Source organism: Coregonus clupeaformis, chromosome 19, assembly GCF_020615455.1.
Source record: "Coregonus clupeaformis isolate EN_2021a chromosome 19, ASM2061545v1, whole genome shotgun sequence".
NCBI lineage: Eukaryota > Metazoa > Chordata > Actinopteri > Salmoniformes > Salmonidae > Coregonus > Coregonus clupeaformis.
In genome coordinates, this window is record NC_059210.1 from 33,118,561 (window position 1) to 33,142,009 (window position 23,449).

The 23,449-nt window shown below is 42.0% G+C and overlaps 1 protein-coding gene across 1 annotated transcript in view; it reads left to right on the forward strand.

Moving 5' to 3' along the window:
• LOC121531863 (craniofacial development protein 1) overlaps positions 1-18,548 on the forward strand; it is a 40,429-nt gene extending 21,881 nt beyond the window's left edge. Inside the window, exons 6-7 of the mRNA XM_045227175.1 lie at positions 1,070-1,228; positions 17,426-18,548. Coding sequence (XP_045083110.1) covers positions 1,070-1,228; positions 17,426-17,519 — 253 coding nt within the window. The 3' untranslated portion in view covers positions 17,520-18,548. The remainder of the gene's footprint in view (positions 1-1,069; positions 1,229-17,425) is intronic.
• The last annotated feature ends 4,901 nt before the right edge of the window (positions 18,549-23,449 follow it).

Here is a 23,449-nt window from a genome sequence, read left to right on the forward strand (position 1 = left end):
ATTCGACCATGAAGGCCTGATTCAAACAGGCTCCTCTGAACAGTTGATGTTGAGATGTGTCTGTTACTTGAACTCTGTGAAGCATTTATTTGGGCTGCAATTTCTGAGGCTGGTAACTCTAATGAACTTATCCTCTGCAGCAGAGGTAACTCTGGGTCGTCCATTCCTGTGGCGGTCGTCATGAGAGCCAGTTTCGTCATAGCGCTTGATGGTTTTTGCGACTGCACTTGAAGAAACTTTCAAAGTTCTTGAAGTTTTCCGTATTGACTGATTTTCATGTCTTAAAGTAATGATGGACTGTCGTTTCTCTTTGCTTATTTGAGCTGTTCTTGCCATAATATGGACTTGGTCTTTTACCAAATAGGGCAATCTTCTGTATACCCCCCTACCTTGTCACAACACAACTGATTGGCGCAAACGCATTAAGAAGGAAATAAATTCCACAAATTCACTTTTAAGAAGGCACACCTGTTAATTGAAATGCATTCCAGGTGACTACCTCATGAAGCTGGTTGAGAGAATGCCAAGAGTGTGCAAAGCTGTCATCAAGGCAAAGGGTGGCTACTTTGAAGAATCTCAAATATAAAATATATTTTGATTTGTTTAACACTTTTTTTGGTTACTACATGATTCCATATGTGTTATTTCATAGTTGTGATGTCTTCACTATTATTCTACAATGTAGAAAATAGTAAAAATAAAGAAAAACCCTTGAATGAGTAGGTGTTCTAAAACTTTTGACCGGTAGTGTAGATTTTTTTTTTTACGTTGTGAAATTAATCACATCAAGTGTTCAGATAAGCATGAGATTCCCTTTTTTCATCCTATTTATTGGTGGAATTATCGGCCGATACCGATATAGCGGTAAAAGGCCAATATCGACTGATAATATCAGTCGGGCTCTAATTTCATTTATTGCTCTCCCTTGAAACGTTCATAATTTCGCTCTGCCGTTTGCTGAAGATGAGGCTTGCAAAAATTGCTAACTTCATCAGCCCTGTGTCACAATGAAACACCTCCCCTCCTCTGTGTTCTTTCATTGTGTAACGTTCATATGTGTCCCCCTCAGTGTGAAGAGGCCTGCAGGGATGGGCAGCATCCTGAATCGCCTCGGGGGGAAGAAACAGAAGATGAGCACGTTAGAGAAGTCTAAGATGGACTGGAACGCATTCAAGGATGAGGAAGGCATCGGGGACGAGCTGGCCATCCACAACCGCGGCAAAGAGGGGTGAGTCTCTCTCTGGTAGTACCAGTGATGCCATATAGTGTACTGCAACACCACTCCACCAGTTCAACAGTCAGGGAAACTGATAGATCAGTTAAAAAGTGTTTTGCCTCTACCTACCAGCCTTATCCTGATGGACTGGTCCTATATCCTATCTACTGTCCAGTAATAATCCTGAGCTACAGAACACATCTGTCTCTAATACCAGTGGCCTCTATCTATCTATAGTAGTTACCAGCAGGTTGGACTGTGGATAGTCACGAAGAGAATCCCCTATAGACAAGTGTTTTGTGATGATTGGCAGCTTGTTCCTGGCTGAGCTCTGCAGCAGTCCAGCCTTATTAAAAACAAAAAACAAAGTTTTAAGATGCCTAAATTATTAATGCCTATAAGTGGGCAATTGAAAGCATTTAATTGTGTTCGGTAAAAATGATAGACCTTTCAAATGTTTTATGCAACATTATCGGCAAGTAACTTGATGCCTACTGTGCCAAAGTGATTTAAAGTTGTTTAACGGAAGTGATGAGTGTGTGGATATAACGGTAATATTATACAAATCCTGCTTTTAAACCATTATACTGTATGATACAGAACAAAATGCCTATCACATTCAAAATATCGAAATTGGTAAAGAAGAAAAAAATTAAAAAGTTATGCATGCCAACATATTAGGCAAGAATTAAGAGTAGGCAAAGTGATCGGGTCAGGCGGAAATTATATCAAACGTTTTACCATTGCAACATTTGATGTAGAGTCACATTCACCGTGGTTATCTGAAGCGTGCTATACATTTCACAGCTGGCGATGCCTCATCGCGATTGGTTATTCCCCATAATTTGCAACATGTAAATGAGTGTTATTACTATCTTTCCTTTGCAGTACCTCAAACTGTCGTGATTACTAGCTGAGATAAACTTTAAAAAGTTTACTTTACTCCTGGCTCAAAGTTTGTCAGAGCTGTGTCTTAACATCATCCTAAAAGATACTCTGAGCTGGGAGGTTTCTTCAGCAAGTAGTCACCGTCAAAAACACTGTCCTTGGAGAGCAATTCTGAGGTAATAATTTTGCGAGCGCTTATGAGGTGAAATATAACTAGAACTGCCCATGTCCTCTGTCTGCTACGAGATAAAATAGAGCCTTAGCAACGGACACTTTGGTTCATTTATGTAGGCCGGTCAGAACACTTTTTGGCAGGGGGACACTATTTGGCATAACAGGCTCTAGTCTCTCCCCCGTTCTAGCAAGATGCACGCAGTAGGACACATAACAACACTCAGTGCCACTTGCCTGCCTCTTCACAAACCCAAAGTCTCTTTTAAGAGCCACCTAATAAATTAAAATACTGTAAGTGTGTTTGTGTCGGGAGGGGGCTGTCAAAACTATTAACCAGTAAAATGTAACTAAATGTAATAAAAAATGTAATCTACGTAATCCACAAAACTAATTATTTATCATGTGAGGGCCATAAACAATAACTAGCAATGCTGCATACTCAAAGAAAGGTTAAAATCTCACCTTTCTGGTATAAAAAAAAAAGGACACAAGCTCAAGTAGACAGCAGACATTATGAAAATATGAAATATTTTATATGATGTATTTCCTGTTCAACAAAACTGTATAAGGCTTGAAATGACTTATGCTTTATAAATTATAAAACAACTAACTATAAGATTTCACCTTCATATTTGTATGTTTAGTGTTAGAGAAAATGTGCATATTATCGAAAGGTCTCTCGTGATCAAAACGTCTGCCCCCATCCCTGTGAACGTCTCACATAGCTCTAGCTTGGCTTCCTGAACTCGCTAGGAACTCTACTTTCATCTCCTATTAATCTTGTCCGTCTATGACAAACATAAAGTGTTTTTTGTTTAAAACCTATGAATTATTTTAGATTTATGGGTATAAATCGATATCTGAATGTGCTACCGTAATTAAACCACTCTCTCCTGCTGCGCTACGATGTAACGATTGCAAGCAGTGGCTGTGATGTAGGGTTCAGCCAAGATTTGATGGACAGTCGGAAGAGCAAATGAAACGGTAGGAAGTACATCCTAGCTTCAAGTGGTTTCAGATTTCACGTCCTACGTCACACTGGCTCAGGATATATACTCTGGCTGCAGACCAAACACGTTATTTTTACCCCCTCAGCCCTCGCGCTAGCCTCTTTCCCTTGGGGGAATCTCAGTCGAAACCGGATGCAGTTTGATTGCTATCTTAAGTGGAGGTCCAATTCACTAAAGTTGCCCCCTTGGCCCTCAATTTAGCTTGAGGCAGCGAGTGAAGAACTATGATCACTTGTGGGGTTGATATGACTCACAATTCAATGCAAACTGTAGTCACATGTCATACTCCGGTGGCCGCAAAGTGTCAAATTTAATCAACACGGCTGCATTTTTGGCATGTCAGGCAAAATTATGAAGCTAGCTTACTGAAACAAATATATAGATTACATTGATTTTAGCGTTGGCAAATTGGCTTAGTCTCGTAGTGCGGACCCTATAAAACGAAGGTAGCTTCATAAACATATTTTTGGGAATTCTGAAATGTATTGGAATAAATGACCAAACTAGAAAACTAGCTAGCCAGCTGTGGGTAACTGTAGCTAGCTAGCTACCTGACAGGAGTGCTAGCTAGCTACGTTAGCTTGCTGGATACATTCATAGATTTAGGTTGGTTATTTTTAAGCTCAATTTCAAGATTTCCACCAAGGACATTGGCTCTCCGATCATCACTCTCCCTCGCTTGGGACATCCGATCATCACTCTCCCTCGCAAGGGACATTGAAGGTACACTCGGATGTGACGATGTAAAATATAATTCAAGGGCTGAGAGTTTAGGGCCGAGGGCTGTCTACTTTGAATTTGGACTGCAGCCTCTGTGTCCGTAGGAACCAGGGCTATCGCTCAATGCAGGCCATTTTGATCTACGGTGTCCTCAGATTGATTTATAAGCGAAAATGTCAGTCAGAACCACGCAGGACCCCTAAACAGGGGACTTTACATCTATGAGGTTTAACGAAAGAATGGTCAAAATATCTCCTCCAGGAGGCAAACCCGCAATGTTATGATCCACAGGCGGGAACTCTTAACCATTACACTAGGAACTTAACACCTTGACTTCGACAGACCATTTAAATGTCTGGAAGAGTTCATTCCAAATTATTTTGGGAGCCAGGCCCACCCACTGGGCAACCAGGCCCAGCCAATCAGAATACCTTTTTCTCCACAAAAGGGCTTTATTACAGACAGAAATACACCTCAGTTTCATCAGCTGTCCGGGTGGTTGGTCTCAGATGATCCCGCAGGTAAAGAAGCCGGATGTGGAGGTCCTGGGCTGGAATAGTTACAAGTGGTCTGCGGTTGTGAGGCCGGTTGGACGTACTGCCAAATTCTCTAAAACGTTGTTATGGTAGAGAAATTAACATTCTTAAAAATAATATATATATATATATATATATATATATATATATATATTGTATTTTACCCCCTTTTTCTCCCCAATTTCAATCTTGTCTCATCATTGCAACTCCCCAACAGGTTTGGGAGAGGCGAAGGTCGAGTCATGTGTCCTCCGAAACATGACCCGTCAAACCACGCCCGCTTAACCCGGAAACCAGCACTGTTCAACTGACAACCGAAGTCAGCCTGCAGGTGCCCGGCACGCCACAAGGAGTCGCTAGAGCGTGATGCGCCAAATAAAGATGTTATGAATTTCCATTACGTATGATATGTTACGAATTCCAATTTGTTGTTGCTAACGTTAGCTAGGAGGCTAACGTTAGCTAGGCTAGGGGTTAAGGTTAGGAGTTATGTTAAAGGGTTAGGGTTACGGGAATGGTTAGCTAACATGCTAAGTAGTTTCAAGTAGTTGCAAAGTTGGTAATTAGCTAAAATGCTAAAGTTGTCCATGAAATGTCTAGCAACCTTTGGGTTGCTAGACATTTGCGTTATACGCCCATCCTTCCACCCCGACCAACCACCCTCATTTTTGCCTTAAAACCTTTTACTGCAGTGGGCTAAATCAGGGTCACACAGTGTTTCTTGGTAGTCTTAAACAAATCTACTTTCAAAGAAACATGTACACCTCACACACATGATTATGGGCTTTAAAAAAGAAGACACCTGTACCATATATTTATATATTATATTTATATCATATTTATATTTTATTATATTTATATTTTAGTCATTTAGCAGACGCTCTTATCCAGAGCGACTTACAGTTAGTGAGTGCATACATTTTTCATACATACTCTGATCACCAACGCTTTTTCAATTGGCTTTCCCTCTGCAAAGTTGTTCAATCGGAATTCTAACACTCACAACAAAGAACACTTTAACACCCTATCTATGGCTTTGTCTTTGGAGTCTTGTGGCCTGCTGGTCTTTGTTGCCTCAACCAAGAAGTCACCAACTCAATGGACAATGACCTTACCTGGCTTCTCTAGTGTAAGCCAGTTCTTGATGGAGAGGTAAGAATGAAAACCAGCAGACACTATAGATCTCAATGACCAGCTGTGATTGTGAATATGACGGATCTATGATGTAAGTAATGTCTACCATGATTTTCCCACACACGAGTGGAATGAACACGTTCCCAAACCATACACAGGTTACAACGGTTTCAAGGCCATATGTAGCTACACACCCACATGAAAACATTTTCCTTTAGACCACAATGTCAGATATAGCGTTGAAATGTATTCCATTTTGAGTTTGCATCCCAATATGACACTTTATACAGTGCATTTGAAAGTATTCAGAACCCTTCACTTTTTCCACATTTTGTTACATTACAGCCTTATTCTAAAATAGATTTTTTTTTAATTGTTCTCATCAATCTACATGCAATACCCCATAATGACAAAGCAAAAATAGGTTTTTAGAAATGTATGCAAATGTATTACAAATATAAAACGGAAATATCACATTTACATAAGAATTCAGACGCTTTACGCAGTACTTTGTTGAAGCACCTTTGGCAGCGATTACAGCCTTGAGAATGACGCTACAAGCTTGGCACACCTGTATTTGGGGAGTTTCTCCCATTCTTCTCTGCAGATCCTCTCAAGCTCTGTCAGGTTGGATGGGGGGCATTGCTGCACAGCTATTTTCAGGTCTCTCCAGAAATGTTAGATCAGATTCAAGTCTGGGCTCTGGCTGGGCCAGTCAAGGACATTCAGAGACTTGTCCCGAAGCCACTCCTGCGTTGTCTTGGCTGTGTGCTTAGTGATCGTTGTCCTGTTGGAAGGTGAACCTTTGCCCCAGTCTGATATCCTGAGCGCTCTGGAGCAGGTTTTCATCAAGGATCTCTCTGTACTTTGCTCTATTCATCTTTCCCTCGATCCTGACTGGTCACCAAGTCCCAGCTGGGCTCCCAGTGTGTAGTGGCCACCGGGGAAACACTTGGGGTAGATGATAAATGGGGGGACATCCTCCCCAGCTGCGTTGAAGCAGGCCAGCACTGTGATGTGCTCCTTGGTCCCCAGACACATCGCAGTTATAGATTTGTCTGGGTTTCTCCCTCAACCCACTCTCCACCAATGCCAGCATGCGCAACTGTTTACATGTGCGTTTGTGGTTCAACCATTTACTATATGCGGTTCATAACTAGCTTGCTGTTTCTTAACAATACATTTTGTTTTCTCGGCAATGGTTTGTGTGGTCTTGGTTGTTCTTCGAGGAAATCTAGCGTAGCTAACTGCAGTGTTTGTCCTGTCTGAAATCAGGATACCTCATCTTACCATAGCTTGGTATGTGCAATGCAAATTAATGTGAGTAGGGTGGCAGTTTCCCAAAGTTTGGTGATTTTAAACTGAACTTAACTAGCTAACTAGTTATGTTTTGTGTAAGAAAATATGATCCATTGTGGTGCATGAACTGGCCATACACGTTAGCCAACGTAAGAGTGTAACGTTAGCTAAGGTTACTTAGCTAGCTAAAGTTAATTGGCTATCATAGCAGCCAAGGATGTTCGCAAGTTTATTTGTGCATATTTGTTTGTGCTATGATTACACGCAAGTGTCTAGATCAGCAGTTTACACATGATGACTTCAGCCTTATGTGAAAAACCTTATTTGCCTAAATATAGCTAGCTAGCTTTCCTCGCTTGTTGGTTAGCTACCTAGCCAACGTTAACTCTCATCACTGGTATAACATTACGTTAGCTAGCTAGCTAATCAAAATGAAACCACATTCGTTGGCTATCTACCTTTTTATTTGCCCGTTAGCTAGCTAGCTTTCAGCTGACTGGTGTTAGCTAGCTACAGAGGCTAGCTGCTGGACTTTGTACAAGCAAGCTAACATTAGCAACGTAACATTAGAACTCTGAGATTCGGCTGAAAAAATATGTTAGCATTGTCAGAAATGCTACAAAAAGGTAGCACATCGTTGTTTCTTAATGGACGGAAATGTGCACGTGAGAGCGATAAATTATACATTTAATAAAAACTGTTGCACCTACAAATCTTGTCAGTGTGCTCACTTTATGGATGCTATAGTCTACTTTTAATCCGACATCTAGAATTTGAGCTAGGTAGGATCAAGAAAACTCTTAAAAATCAATTGCTAACAACCCTGTTAAGAAATCCGGTATGTGGTTCTCGGTAACGGCTGGATGGCTCATGACGAGAGGCGGGGAGTGTGTTGTGTACCTCCAATCAAGTTGATTTGCTAATTTCCATCGAGATTGTTGTCATATTGGTTTAAATATGATGGATGGGAGATTTGAATTTAACACAGAGTTTCAATCAATGCCTATAATCCCCCTGCCTGACCTGTAGCTATGGAGCAGCTGTCCATCTGCATGCCTGCTCAGAAGAATACCAGCATCACCTGACATCCAGGGCTTTCAGTGGCGCCCATCTCCCTTCCTGCCTGTCTCTCCCAGTACAGGATTTTCTCTCTGCTGTCAGAGAGGTCCTGCAGTGGCATTATTCTTTCCTAAAGGTTACTGTTGAACAGATGAATAATTGAACAGCCCCCCCACCATTTTTCTCTCTTCTTCTCCATCCTGCTCTGTGTCTCTGACTGATGAGCTATGCAGCGTGGCTGCTGGTCCCTTCTCCTCCTGCGTCACAGGAAAGGAAATGAGCGGAGCAGAGCTAAGAAAACAGTCTAGAGCAGGTTATATGAGGTTAGAGAGGGGCAGGGAGTCGGGTGCAGAGCAGCACCTGCTCTGTACATGGCGATAGCAGTCCAGATCCATTTACCCAGGAGCTCTGCCTTTCACTCCTCAATGCTAATGAATGCACTACCACAGCTTGCCCTTTGCTGCAGTGTGTAGGTGTGTGGTTAGGTGGGTTTGCGTGTGTATTCATATGTATTTTTAACCTGCTCTTTCCTGTGCACATTATTGAAACCCCCCACACACAGACACCTACACTAAATTGGTGCATATTCACTGTCCACCTCCCCCCTCCCCCTATGTTCTGTGGATATTAACAGATATGTGTGCATCATACACATGCCTATTTCTGTCACACACACAAACCACATACAGTGGGGGAAAAAAGTATTTAGTCAGCCACCAATTGTGCAAGTTCTCCCACTTAAAAAGATGAGAGAGGCCTGTAATTTTCATCATAGGTACACGTCAACTATGACAGACAAATTGAGGAAAAAAAATCCAGAAAATCACATTGTAGGATTTTTAATGAATTTATTTGCAAATTATGGTGGAAAATAAGTATTTGGTCACCTACAAACAAGCAAGATTTCTGGCTCTCACAGACCTGTAACTTCTTCTTTAAGAGGCTCCTCTGTCCTCCACTCATTACCTGTATTAATGGCACCTGTTTGAACTTGTTATCAGTATAAAAGACACCTGTCCACAACCTCAAACAGTCACACTCCAAACTCCACTATGGCCAAGACCAAAGAGCTGTCAAAGGACATCAGAAACATAATTGTAGACCTGCACCAGGCTGGGAAGACTGAATCTGCAATAGGTAAGCAGCTTGGTTTGAAGAAATCAACTGTGGGAGCAATTATTAGGAAATGGAAGACATACAAGACCACTGATAATCTCCCTCGATCTGGGGCTCCACGCAAAGATCTCACCCCGTGGGGTCAAAATGATCACAAGAACGGTGAGCAAAAATCCCAGAACCACACGGGGGACCTAGTGAATGACCTGCAGAGAGCTGGGACCAAAGTAACAAAGCCTACCATCAGTAACACACTACGCCGCCAGGGACTCAAATCCTGCAGTGCCAGACGTGTCCCCCTGCTTAAGCCAGTACATGTCCAGGCCCGTCTGAAGTTTGCTAGAGTGCATTTGGATGATCCAGAAGAGGATTGGGAGAATGTCATATGGTCAGATGAAACCAAAATAGAACTTTTTGGTAAAAACTCAACTCGTCGTGTTTGGAGGACAAAGAATGCTGAGTTGCATCCAAAGAACACCATACCTACTGTAAAGCATGGGTGTGGAAACATCATGCTTTGGGGCTGTTTTTCTGCAAAGGGACCAGGACGACTGATCCGTGTAAAGGAAAGAATGAATGGGGCCATGTATCGTGAGATTTTGAGTGAAAACCTCCTTCCATCAGCAAGGGCATTGAAGATGAAACGTGGCTGGGTCTTTCAGCATGACAATGATCCCAAACACACCGCCCGGGCAACGAAGGAGTGGCTTCGTAAGAAGCATTTCAAGGTCCTGGAGTGGCCTAGCCAGTCTCCAGATCTCAACCCCATAGAAAATCTTTGGAGGGGAGTTGAAAGTCCGTGTTGCCCAGCGACAGCCCCAAAACATCACTGCTCTAGAGGAGATCTGCATGGAGGAATGGGCCAAAATACCAGCAACAGTGTGTGAAAACCTTGTGAAGACTTACAGAAAACGTTTGACCTGTGTCATTGCCAACAAAGGGTATATAACAAAGTATTGAGAAACTTTTGTTATTGACCAAATACTTATTTTCCACCATAATTTGCAAATAAATTCATAAAAAATCCTACAATGTGATTTTCTGGAGAAAAAAAATCTCATTTTGTCTGTCATAGTTGACGTGTACCTATGATGAAAATTACAGGCCTCTCTCATCTTTTTAAATGGGAGAACTTGCACAATTGGTGGCTGACTAAATACTTTTTTTCCCCACTGTAGGAGATAGTCAGGCCGTGAAATTAGGGTAAGAGTTCACTTGGTCTAAATAGGCAACTGGCGGCCCATGGGCCACCCCCTTTTTGTTGGCCTGCGGATTCATTTCGGGGTCTCAGCTTACTGTTAAAAGTTAGAATAATAGAATACACAAGGTGCAATTTCAAAATGTGCTTGTGCATCAGGAGTTGTTCTATTGTTGTCAGTCACTGACAGTCACTCAATTAGCCCATGTCAGCTAAACATTTTTAGATTGTTAAGTTAGTTTAGTGGCCAGCTATCTAAACTTGTAGTAAGCAAGGTCGAATAACCCACTGGGTGGGGCCCCATTGATCATCAGATATCATATTGAAAACTGCACAAATTTGTCTCAACCCAATGCAAAATGCGTAGAATTGCAGGAAATTAAATCTAAAACTTCAATTGTTGCTCAAAATTTTGCTTAGGGCCCCCAAAAGGCTAGGGGTCTACTCTGACTGCATGTGTGGGTATGGATGTGGGTACGCAGACCTGCGAGCCACTGCGGCCCCTCATGATGAGTTCAGATTTTTTTGTGGCTCCCACCCACATCAAAGTTGCCCATCCCTGGTCTAAATTAACTATGTAACCAACTTTCTTCTGAACATCTCTTTGCTTTTGATCATGAATAATGAATGTTGAAGAGATGTAGGCCAGTCTTATGGTGTGTGTATCTCACAGTGAGAGCTCAGGGATAAAAGTAATCTGTGTAGACAACAAACTACCCAGCACGCTATATTCCTATCTCCTCAACCACTAAAAGGCTGTCACCTTGAGGCTTATGACACACTTAGCCTAGTTCAAGTGTTCACTCACAGGGAGGTGACCTGCTTTGTGGAGCACATTATGAAATGACAGAGAAATTAATGATGCCAAAATAACAGTGATGTGGATTGGAAGAAAAATGTGTGCAGATGACCCAATTCTGTCAGGCGGGCCGAGGGTCTCTATCCACTGAGTGGTGACACCAGAGATGGGCAGTATAAAGTCAGAAATGTACATACACTTAGGTTGGAGTCATTAAAACTCATTTTTCAACCACTCCACAAATTTCTTGTTAACGAACTATAGTTTTGGCAAGTCGGATAGGACATCTGCTTTGTGCATGACACAAGTAATTTTTCCAACAATTGTTTACAGACAGATTATTAAACTTATAATTCACTGTATCACAATTCCAGTGGGTCAGAAGTTGACTGTGCCTTTAAACAGCTTGGAAAATTCCAGAAAATGATGTCAAGGCTTTAGAAGCTTCTGATAGGCTAATTGACATAATTTAAGTGAATTGGAGGTGTACCTGTGGATGTATTTCAAGGCCTACCTTCAAACTCAGTGCCTCTTTGCTTGACATCATGGGAAAATGAAAATAAATCAGCCAAGACCTCTGAAAATAAATTGTAGACCTCCACAAGTCTGGTTCATCCTTGGGAGCAATTTCCAAACGCCTGAAATTACCATGTTCATCTGTACAAACAATAGTACGCAAGTATAAACACCATGGGACCACGCAGCCGTCATACCGCTCAGGAAGGAGACGCGTTCTGTCTCCTAGAGATTAACATACTTTGGTGCGAAAAGTGCAAATCAATCCCAGAACAACAGCAAAGGACCTTGTGAAGATGCTGGAGGAAACAGGTACAAAAGTATCTATATCCACAGTAAAACAAGTCCTATATCGACATAACCTGGAAGGCCGCTCAGCAAGGAAGAAGCCACTGCTCCAAAACCGCCATAAAAAAGCCAGACTACGGTTTGCAACTGCACATGGGGACAAATATCGTACTTTTTGGAGAAATGTCCTCTGGTCTGATGAAACAAAAATAGAACTGTTTGGCCAAAATGACCATCATTACAGTGGGGCAAAAAAGTATTTAGTCAGCCACCAATTGTGCAAGTTCTCCCACTTAAAAAAGATGAGAGAGGCCTGTAATTTTCATCATAGGTACACGTCAACTATGACAGACAAATTGAGAAAAAAAATCCAGAAAAATCCCATTGTAGGATTTTAATGAATTTATTTGCAAATTATGGTGGAAAATAAGTATTTGGTCACCTACAAACAAGCAAGATTTCTGGCTCTCACAGACCTGTAACTTCTTCTTTAAGAGGCTCCTCTGTCCTCCACTCGTTACCTGTATTAATGGCACCTGTTTGAACTTGTTATCAGTATAAAAGACACCTGTCCACAACCTCAAACAGTCACACTCCAAACTTCACAATGGCCAAGACCAAAGAGCTGTCAAAGGACACCAAAAACAAAATTGTAGACCTGCACCAGGCTGGGAAGACTGAATCTGCAACAGGTAAGCAGCTTGGTTTGAAGAAATCAACTGTGGGAGCAATTATTAGGAAATGGAAGACATACAAGACCACTGATAATCTCCCTCGATCTGGGGCTCCATGCAAGATCTCACCCCGTGGGGTCAAAATGATCACAAGAACGGTGAGCAAAAATCCCAGAACCACACGGGGGGGACCTAGTGAATGACCTGCTGAGAGCTGGGACCAAAGTAACAAAGCCAACCATCAGTAACACACTACGCCGCCAGGGACTCAAATCCTGCAGTGCGAGACGTGTCCCCCTGCTTAAGCCAGTACATGTCCAGGCCCGTCTGAAGTGCATTTGGATGATCCAGAAGAGGATTGGGAGAATGTCATATGGTCAGATGAAACCAAAATATAACTTTTTGGTAAAAACTCAACTCAGTCATGTTTGGAGGACAAAGAATGCTGAGTTGCAGCCAAAGAACACCATACCTACTGTGAAGCATGGGGTTGGAAACATCATGCTTTGGGGCTGTTTTTCTGCAAAGGGACCAGGACGACTGATCCGTGTAAAGGAAAGAATGAATGGGGCCATGTATCGTGAGATTTTGAGTGAAACCCTCCTTCCATCAGCAAGGGCATTGAAGATGAAACGTGGCTGGGTCTTTCAGCATGACAATGATCCCAAACACACCGCCCGGGCAACGAAGGAGTGGCTTCGTAAGAAGCATTTCAAGGTCCTGGAGTGGCCTAGCCAGTCTCCAGATCTCAACCCCATAGAAAATCTTTGGAGGGGAGTTGAAAGTCTGTGTTGCCCAGCGACAGCCCCAAAACATCACTGCTCTAGAGGAGATCTGCATGGAGGAATGGGCCAAAATACCAGCAACAGTGTGTGAAAACCTTGTGAAGACTTACAGAAAACGTTTGACCTGTGTCATTGCCAACAAAGGGTATATAACAAAGTATTGAGAAACTTTTGTTATTGACCAAATACTTATTTTCCACCATCATATGCCAATAAATTCATTAAAAATCCTACAATGTGATTTTCTGGATTTTTTTTTCTAATTTTGTCTGTCATAGTTGACGTGTACCTGTGATGAAAATTACAGGCCTCTCTCATCTTTTTAAGTGGGAGAACTTGCACAATTGGTGGCTGACTAAATACTTTTTTCCCCCACTGTATGTTTGGAGGAAAAAGGTGAACGCTTGCAAGCTGAAGAACACCATTCCAACCGTGAAGCACGGGGTAGCAGCATCATGCTGTGGGGGTGCTTTGCTGCAGGAGGGACTGGTGTACTTCACAAAATAGATGGCATCATGAGGAAGGAAAATGATGTGGATATATTGAAGCAACATCTCAAGACATCAGTCAGGACGTTAAAGCTTGGTCGCAAATGGGTCTTCCAAATGGACAATGACCCCAAGCATATTTCCAAAGTTGTGGCAAAATGGCTTAAGGACAACAAAGTCAAGGTATTGGAGTGGCCATCACAAATCCCTGACCTCAATCCTATAGAAAATGTGTGGGCAGAACTGAAAAGGCGTGTGCGAGCAAGGAGGCCTACAAACCTGACTCAGTTACACCAGCTCTGTCAGGAGGAATGGGCCAAAATTCACCCAACTTATTGTGGGAAGCTTGCCATTAATACAGGTAACGAGTGGAGGACAGAGGAGCCTCTTAAAGAAGAAGTTACAGGTCTGTGAGAGCCAGAAATCTTGCTTGTTTGTAGGTGACCAAATACTTATTTTCCACCATAATTTGCAAATAAATTCATTTAAATATCCTACAATGTGATTTTCTGGATTTTTTTTTTCTCATTTTGTCTGTCATAGTTGACGTGTACCTATGATGAAAATTACAGGCCTCTCTCATCTTTTTAAGTGGGAGAACTTGCACAATTGGTGGCTGACTAAATACTTTTTCCCCCACTGTATAAATGTGTATGTAAAAATGGACAATTGCAAGGAATGCTGAGTATTATTCTAATGAGCTCCACCCCGAAAAACAAGGTTTTGTCAAAATTGACTTTTCTTAGCAGGTTTCAGAGAATTTACGCAGTCGGTTACGAAAATTAGGTTAAGCTGTATCCCATCTAGACATGACCCCACATTATTTTTTTTGGTATGTTCATTTTCACATATACATTTACGTTTTGGTCGTTTAGCAGACACTCTTATCCAGAGTGACTTACAGTCAGTGCATTCAACTAGATAAACAACAACATATCACAGTCATAGCAATTACAATGTTCTGTAACCGTTACTGTGGTCCTCTGTAGCTCAGCTGGTAGAGCACTGCGCTTGTAACGCCAGGGTAGTGGGTTCGATCCCCGGGACCACCCATACACCAAAAAAAATATGCAGGCATGACTAAGTCGCTTTGGATAAAAGCGTCTGTTAAATGGCATATTATTATTATTATTATTATTATTATTATTATTACTGAGAATGTTTGTTGCTGTTCAGCCCGGCTATTTGCAAATGTATTTCTGTATTTAAAAATACAAAATACATGTATTTTAATGAAATACATTTCAAAAAGTATTTTGTAGTTTATTTTGATACATTGATCTTTATGGTATTTTGTCATCCCTGGGTGACACTGACAGTCATGTGTCAGGTGATACAGCCTAATTCTGTAAGGTGGGTTGCTTTCCACACGTACCTTTTGCTAGTCCTCTGATTTAAAGGCCCAATGTAGCTGTTTTTATCTCAATATAAAGTACTTTATTGGTGACAATCAAGTACCTTACTGTAATACTTTTCCATTAAAATGATAAAAAATAAACAAAAATTGCCTTTTTGGTAGGGTGTGGGGACATTTCTCTAGCTAGAATTTTGCTAGTACTGTCTGGGAATGGTTTGAGTGAGGGACCTAATTGGAGGGCCCTCATGGAGGGATATGTAACCTGAAAACTAGCTGTTATTAGGTTTGGAACTCTCTTTGTTATTTGTCTATTAACTTATACTGCCTTCTGATATCAACAGGCAAGCAAAAACTCCACCCATGCAAAACCTGCTGATTAGAAAGCCCTGTGTAAATTATATTTTCAACCAGCAACTATCAGGAAATAACACTGATCACATTTTTATATAGTTTCATGATGTTGTACAATATGATACAAAACACAGGAAATAACAGAATTTTGACTGCACTGGGCCTTTTTAAGGGTTAATTTGTCTCTAAACCCAATAAAAGCACTCAGCCCAGTCCATGGGGTTTTCCTGGGGTTGTCAGGCATCTGCTCACCTGTGATTACCCAGCCTGCTCTGGGGCTGGGGATGACGTACCTGCTGCCACAGGGTGAGGTCTCTGTATTATCTCTTCCAGTAATCATCATAACCCAGCCTGCACCTGTCTCCATGGCTACCCAGCACCCCAGCACTCCTCAGTGTGAGCTAGCTCTCATTTCTCCAGTCCCACTGCTTTGGGATGATTTAGTCTCCACCAGGGAGGGCCAGCCACTTGGTTAAATGGTAACTTGGAGAATAGAGAGGGAGGCAGGGGGGATTCATACTCCCCTGGGGATGCTAATCTAGCATGACATCATTGGAGCAGCCTTGGAGACATTGGGATGATTAACTCTGTCACTGCCTGTTGAGAGTAGAGGAGGCTGGCCGGTAGGGATGTAGCTCAGTTGGTAGAACATGGCATTTGCAACGCCAGGGTTGTGGGTTCGATTCCAGTATGAAAAATAAATAAAAATGTATGCACTCACTAACTGTAAGTCACTCTGGATAAGAGCGTCTGCTAAATGACTAAAATGTAAATGTAAATGTAAGTAAATATACATTCAATTAAAGACTGTAGTTGGATAATTCAGAAATACAGCCTATCCGACATGCTAAATTGCTGCTTTCTCTCGGTACCTCCCCTTTCTCAGTGTTTTTATGTCTCTTTGGGAGGGATGTGGTTCTGTGGAGGAAGTCCGTCAGTAGGCTGTGTAGGCCAGGGTCCTGAGAGAGAGGCAGCAGTGGGCTGAGGGCGGTCCACTAGGCCACACTGGGAGACCACAGAGCTGTTCTTGGAGCTCCAGACAGCCCCATGGTAGGGCTATGCCCTGGGCCTGCTCTCCAACGGGGGGTCACACACAGGCTGGGGGGCCAGTGAGGAGGCCTCCCTCCCTCTGATCCAGGGCCAGAGAACAACCAGTGGTGGGGCGTGAGGGAGCTGGGAATGGGTTTGGGGAGGAACTTTGGGTACAGTGGTATCTTTTTAGCTGTCCCTTATGTATCGAGAAGGCTCTATGTGGTGTGCATAGGCCATGCTAAGAGAAGGAGATGGAAAGAGATCCTTTCCTTGCCCCTGCAGGGTGGGAACTGGGAAGGGTTAAACAGCCATTGGGGACACTTACAGCCACCCTCTTATCACCGATGGATTCATTACATTCATTGTCATCACACAAATGCTGTTTTGGTTAACTACACCTTAGCTTTTCAAGTGACACAACATAAGCTCTCTGGTTGTTTATGTTACTGTACTTAATAACGTATTCACCTGTGTTTTGTGTAAATGCGCTAACATGCTATCAGGTGTTCACTATAACAATGACCCAGGACCTTGTGAACATGCGTGTGTCCCAGAACGGCTGCTTTCCTGTAGGATCAGAGCAGCTAGCCTACAGGGTTTAATGTCATTGGAGATACACTGCCGTAGAATTGTGACTCTGCAAATCACCTCCCTGCTCCCGCCACAAAGAGACCAGGCCTAGCCAGGCCAATCCCACCCAGCCACAGGAAGACATTGCATAACTTAATATCTCCTGCTAGATGTTTGTGTGTTTTAGTAATAATTTTTTCTGTGTTTGTTTTTAGATATGTGGAAAGAAATAATTTTCTGGAGAGAGTTGACCACCGGCAGTTTGAGCAGGAAAAGAAAGTGCGTCTCGGCAACATCATGAAACGATGACAAGGAATAATGGTACAGATACACTTACAATTGTGACACACACACTCTGTACATGCCGGCCCAGTTCCTCCCAAGGTTTCTCGGCCCAATACTTGGCCTCTGGACTGTTCATGTCTCTGGATGGCCTACTGACTGTACCTGCTGCCGGCTGCTCCTGGACCTATCAGACCTCACATTCCCAGTTTACACTCAGCACTCTCATTAAACCTCCATCTGTTCCTGGACCTGTGTGTGACCTGAGTCACCTGGACTCAGACCCCTGACTGTCTGCCTCAGTGGCTTCCTCCCTCTTGCCGATTTTAGAGGTGTGGTGGCACTGCTAACCTGCTTGCCTCAGCACATTTGCCATCATCATCACCAGGAAACCATTCCAGGAGTGAGAAGAGGAGAATGAGTAGCACACTCATGATTCCACACCCTGAACTCTGAATCAGACTTTATAGCTTTGACTTGAAAGGGAGAAGGAGAGCGAGAAAGAGAGGAAGAATCCACACAGCACAGATATTTATGCCATCCCTCTCCACCTCCTGGAGTGATTCGGTTTGGTGCGCTGTTCATTGGAAGAGTTAAAGTTGATTGCATTTCACCTCCCTGTTGTGCACACTGTGATTCTCTGGAGTGGTTCCAACTCATCTGAGGAGAAAGATTTGTCTCACTATCATGTACCTTATTTATACCAACAACCATCAGAGATTCTGACATGATGAAAGATCTATGTTTTATCAACATGTCAGCTTAGCTGCTTGTTAAACCTGAGCTAAGAGGGGAGAGGATTGCTAAACGTTCCTCAACTGTTTTCTCAACGTAATGACACAGCTCCTATTACAAGGTTATTGTATGGTTGTTCAGTAGCAGGCACTCACACAGACAGAGAGGTGAATTCAGGGACTTTAGTTTTAGTTACTGGTTGTTAAATGAATGAGCTTCAAGTGTGTCTGAATAATCACCGGTGAATTTGGACTTGTTTTGTGTTGTCATCCTGGTGCTGTACTGTGTAACATGGAATAAAGCTCGTCATTTGGTTTGAAATGGTTGTTTTAGTACTGTTGGTCTTGTTTTGCACGTTTGTACCCCTCACCTCCCTAAGGCCTTATATTCTACCCTTCCTCTTCCCCCTAACAAGGCTCTTCCCCTCTCTCCAGACAACTGTCTACAGACACACACTACCATTTCATCATACGCTTGCCAGTCCTCCCCCTTCCCCAAATGCAACTGTTTCTATCTCCTTTACCCCCCAGGTCCTACACCCCCAACCCACCTCCCTCCTATCCCTCACAGGCCTTGTGCAGGTGCCTGCCGTTTTACCCACTCTGTTCTGCCCTAGATAAGGTCAGAGGACTCCAGTCACACAGTATCTTTCAACCTCATTTCCTCTGTATCCAGGCCCCTTCCACTGCTTCTGTGTTTCCTGCCTGAGTGTTTGGAGGGGAAAGGAGGAGACGCCTGTGCATCCTTCATAGAGGGTAATTGACTTGTTTACGTTACATAGGGATCCACCCTCCATCCCCATGGGTGCAAACTCAGGACATTTGTTTGTTCTAATTGTGCTTCATGTTACCAGATGAAAAGTTACTATATATTATATATAAGCAGATGTAGATAAAGAGATCATGTGAACTGTACTCTCTTCAGCAGGGATACTCTCACACACGGAAATCCTTCAGAGACTATTAAAAAATATATCATCTTTAACTGCATTGTTGGAAAAGGACCCGTAAGTAAGCATTTCACTGTTAGTCTACACCTGTTTACGACGCATGTGACAAATAAAATTGTATTTGATTTGAGACATGCATATTATTCATAGACATGTTCACATAGAGTACACAAACAGTTGCATATTGGATGGAGATTATTATTATTATTATTTATTTTTATTAACAATACAAAATAAAACATTCACATACAAAAGACAACATACAGACGCACACAAACATTAACAACCTCACTCCTGCCCAGACCCACCTGTTCTCACCCCTATCTCCAGTGTCTGCACTACTCTCTGCCACATGTCCTCAAATTGCACCATTTTGTTCCTCTCCATCGCCCACGCTGATTTTTTCATTGTCTTAACGATGGAGGATTGGTTGATTTCCAGTTTATGTATATGTTTTTTTCAAGACAATTGACGAGAAGAGTATCGTCCAACCCATCAGGTACTGTATCTCACTGCCCCCTCATATGACATGTCTTGAAATATGCAGACGGATTCAAAGTAAATTTACATTGTAATACTTCTGACAGGCAACTTTCTAACTCCGCCCATGACTTTTGGACTTTATAGCACTCCCAGAAGGCATGAATTATTGAGTCAGTGTTAGTTTTACAAGACATGACTCTGTCATTGTGCTGTAGAATTTGTGAATTTTGTCTATTGTGTAATAAATTATATACACTACCTTTCAAAAGTTTGGGGTCACTTAGAAATGTCCTTGTTTTCGAAAGAAAAGCACATTTCTGGTCCATTAAAATAACATCAAATTGATCAGAAATACAGTGTAGACATTGTTCATGTTGTAAATGGCTATTGTAGCTGGAAACGGCAAGAGTTGCAAAGAAAAAGCCATATCTCAGACTGGCCAATAAAAATAAAAGATTAAGATGGGCAGTCTGAGATATGGCTTTTTCTTTGCAACTCTGCCTAGAAGGTCAGCATCCCGGAGTCGCCTCTTCACTGTTGACGGTGTTTTGCGGGTACTATTTAATGAAGCTGCCAGTTGAGGACCTGTGAGGTGCCTTTTTCTCAAACTCTTGTTCAGTTGTGCACTGGGGCCTCCCACTCCTCTTTCTATTCTGGTTAGAGCCAGTTTGCGCTGTTCTGTGAAGGGAGTAGTACACAGCGTTATACGAGATCTTCAGTTTCTTGGCAATTTCTCACATGGAATAGCCTTCATTTCTCAGAACAAGAATTGACTGACGAGTTTCAGAAGAAAATTCTTTGTTTCTGGCCATTTTGAGCCAGTAATCGAACCCACAATTGCTGATGCTCCAGATACTCAACTAGTCTCAAGAAGGCCAGTTTTATTGCTTCTTTAATCAGCACAACAGTTTTCAGCTGTGCTAACATAATTGCAAAAGGGTTTTCTAATGATCAATTAGCCTTTTAAAAGGATAAACTTGGATTAGCAAACACAACGTGCCATTGGAACACAGGACTGATGGTCGCTGATAATGGGCCTCTGTACGCCTATGTAGATATTCCATTAAAAATCAGCCGTTTCCAGCTACAATAGCCATTTACAACATTAACAATGTCTACACTGTATTTCTGATCAATTTGATGTTATTTTAAAGGACAATAAAAATGATTTTCTTTCAAAAACAAGGACATTTCTATCTAATTGACCCCAAACTTTTGAACGGTAGTGTATGTTAATCTATACATTGGATTAAGTGTGTAATTTCGTTAGTTAAAAGTGTAATTTCGTTAGTTATGTTTCAACATTCCTTCCATCTTGTTCCAATATCAGTTCTTTTTTAAAGTCTTGGTTCCAATAGTTTATATTTTTTTTCGAAGAGGTTGTCAGTTGGTAGGCGCTCTGCAAGGTTTTGTATGTCTTACCTATCATATGAATATCCTTTTCTTAGTCAAAAAGGATTCCCTCAAGATTGCTCTGATTTCCAAAAGATCTCAAATCTAAATTTTGTGATATGAATCTTGTACAGTGCCTTCAGAAAGTATATATCGCTTGACTTTTTCCACATGTTATTTTGTTACAGCTGAATGCAAAATTGATTAAATATATTTTTTTATCTCACCCATCTACACACAATACCCCATAATGACAAAGTGAAAACATGTTTTTAGAAATGTTTGGAAATGTATTGAAAATGAAATACAAACATATAAGTATTCATACCCCTGAGTCAATACTTTGTAGGAGCACCTTTGGCAGCCATTACAGCTGTGAGTCTTTCTGGGTAAGTCTCTTAAGAGATTTCCACACCTGGATTGTTCAACATTTGCCCATTATTCTTTCCAAAAGTATTCAAGCTCTGTCAAATTGGTTGTTGATCATTGCTAGACAACCATTTTCAAGTCTTACCATAGATTTTGAAGTAGATTTAAGTCAAAACTGCAACTCGGACACTCAGGAATATTCACTGTCTTGGTAAGTGTAGATTAGGCCGTTTGTTTTAGGTTATTGTCCTGCTGAAAGGTGACTTCATCTCCAAGTATCTGGTTGAAGGCAGACTGAACCAGGTTTTCCTCGAGGATTTTGGCTGTGCTTAGCTCCATTCCGTTTATTTTTTAAATCCTGAACAACTCCCCAGTCCTTAACGATTACAAGCATACCCATAACATGTTGCAGTCACCACTATGCTTGAAAATATATGGAGAGTGGTACTAAGTGATGTGTTCTATTGGATTTGCCCCAAACATAACACTTTGTATTCAGGACAAAAAGTGAATTGCTTTGCCACATTTTGTGCAGTATTACTTTAGTGCCTTGTTGCAAACAGGATGCCTGTTTTGGAATATTTTTATTCTGTACAGGCTTCCTTTTCACTCTATCAATTAGATTAGTATTGTGGAGTAACTACAATGTTGTTGATCCATCCTCAGTTTTCTCCTATCACAGCCATTAAACTCTGTAACTACTTCAAAGTCACCATTGGCCTCATGGTGAAATACCTGAGCGGTTTCCTTCTTCTCTGGCAACTGAGTTAGGAAGGACACCTGTATCTTTGTAATGACTGGGTGTATTGATACAACACCCAAAGTGTAATTAATAACTTCACCATGCTCAAAGGGATATTTAAATGGCTGCTTTTTATTTTATTTTCACCAATCTACCAATAGGTGCCCTTCTTTGTGAGGCATTGGAAAACCTCCCTGCTTTTTGTGGTTGAATCTGTGTTTTAAATTCGGAAAAATCGGAAAAATAAATTACGGAAAAGTGGTGCGTGCATATGTATTCAACCTCTTTGCTATGAAGCCCCTAAATAAGATCTGGTGCAACCAATTACCTTCAGAAGTCACATAATTAGTTAAATAAAGTCCACCTGTGTGCAATCTAAGTGTCACAGGATCTGGGCTTTACGGAAGTGGCCAGAAAAAAGCCATTGCTTAAAGAAAGAAATAAGCAAACACATTTGGTGTTCGCCAAAAGGCATGTGGGAGACTCCCCAAACACATGGAAGAGGGTACTCTGGTCAGATGAGACAAAAAAATTGAGCTTTTTGGCCATCAAGGAAAACGCAATGTCTGGCGCAAACCCAACACCTCTCATCACCCCAAGAACACCATCCCCACAGTGAAGAATGGTGGTGGCAGCATCATGCTGTGGGGATGTTTTTCATCGGCAGGGACTGGGAAACTGGTCAGAATTGAAGGAATGATGGATGGCGGTAAATACAGGGAAATTCTTGAGGGAAACCTGTTTCAGTCTTCCAGAGATTTGAGACTGGGACGGAGGTTCACCTTCCAGCAGGACAATGACCCTAAGCATACTGCTAAAGCAACACTTGAGTGGTTTAAGGGGAAACATTTAAATGTCTTGGAATGGCCTAGTCAAAGCCCAGACCTCAATCCAATTGAGAATCTGTGGTGTGACTTAAAGATTGCTGTACACCAGCAGAACCCATCGAACTTGAAGGAGCTGGAGCAGTTTTGCCTTGAAGAATGGGCAAAAATCCCAGTGGCTAGATGTGCCAAGCTTATAGAGACATACCCCAAGATACTTTTTTTTTTTTGTCATTTTAGCAGACGCTCTTATCCAGAGCGACTTACAGTTAGTAAGTGCATACATTTTTCATACTGGCCCCCCGTGGAAATTGAACCCACAACCCTGGCGTTGCAAGCGCCATGCTCTACCAACTGAGCTACAGGAGGCCCTGTAATTACAGACTGCTGACAAGCTGGCTCTACAAAGTATTGATTTTGGGGGGGTGTCACGAGAATTTATATCTCTAATTAATCAAACTTA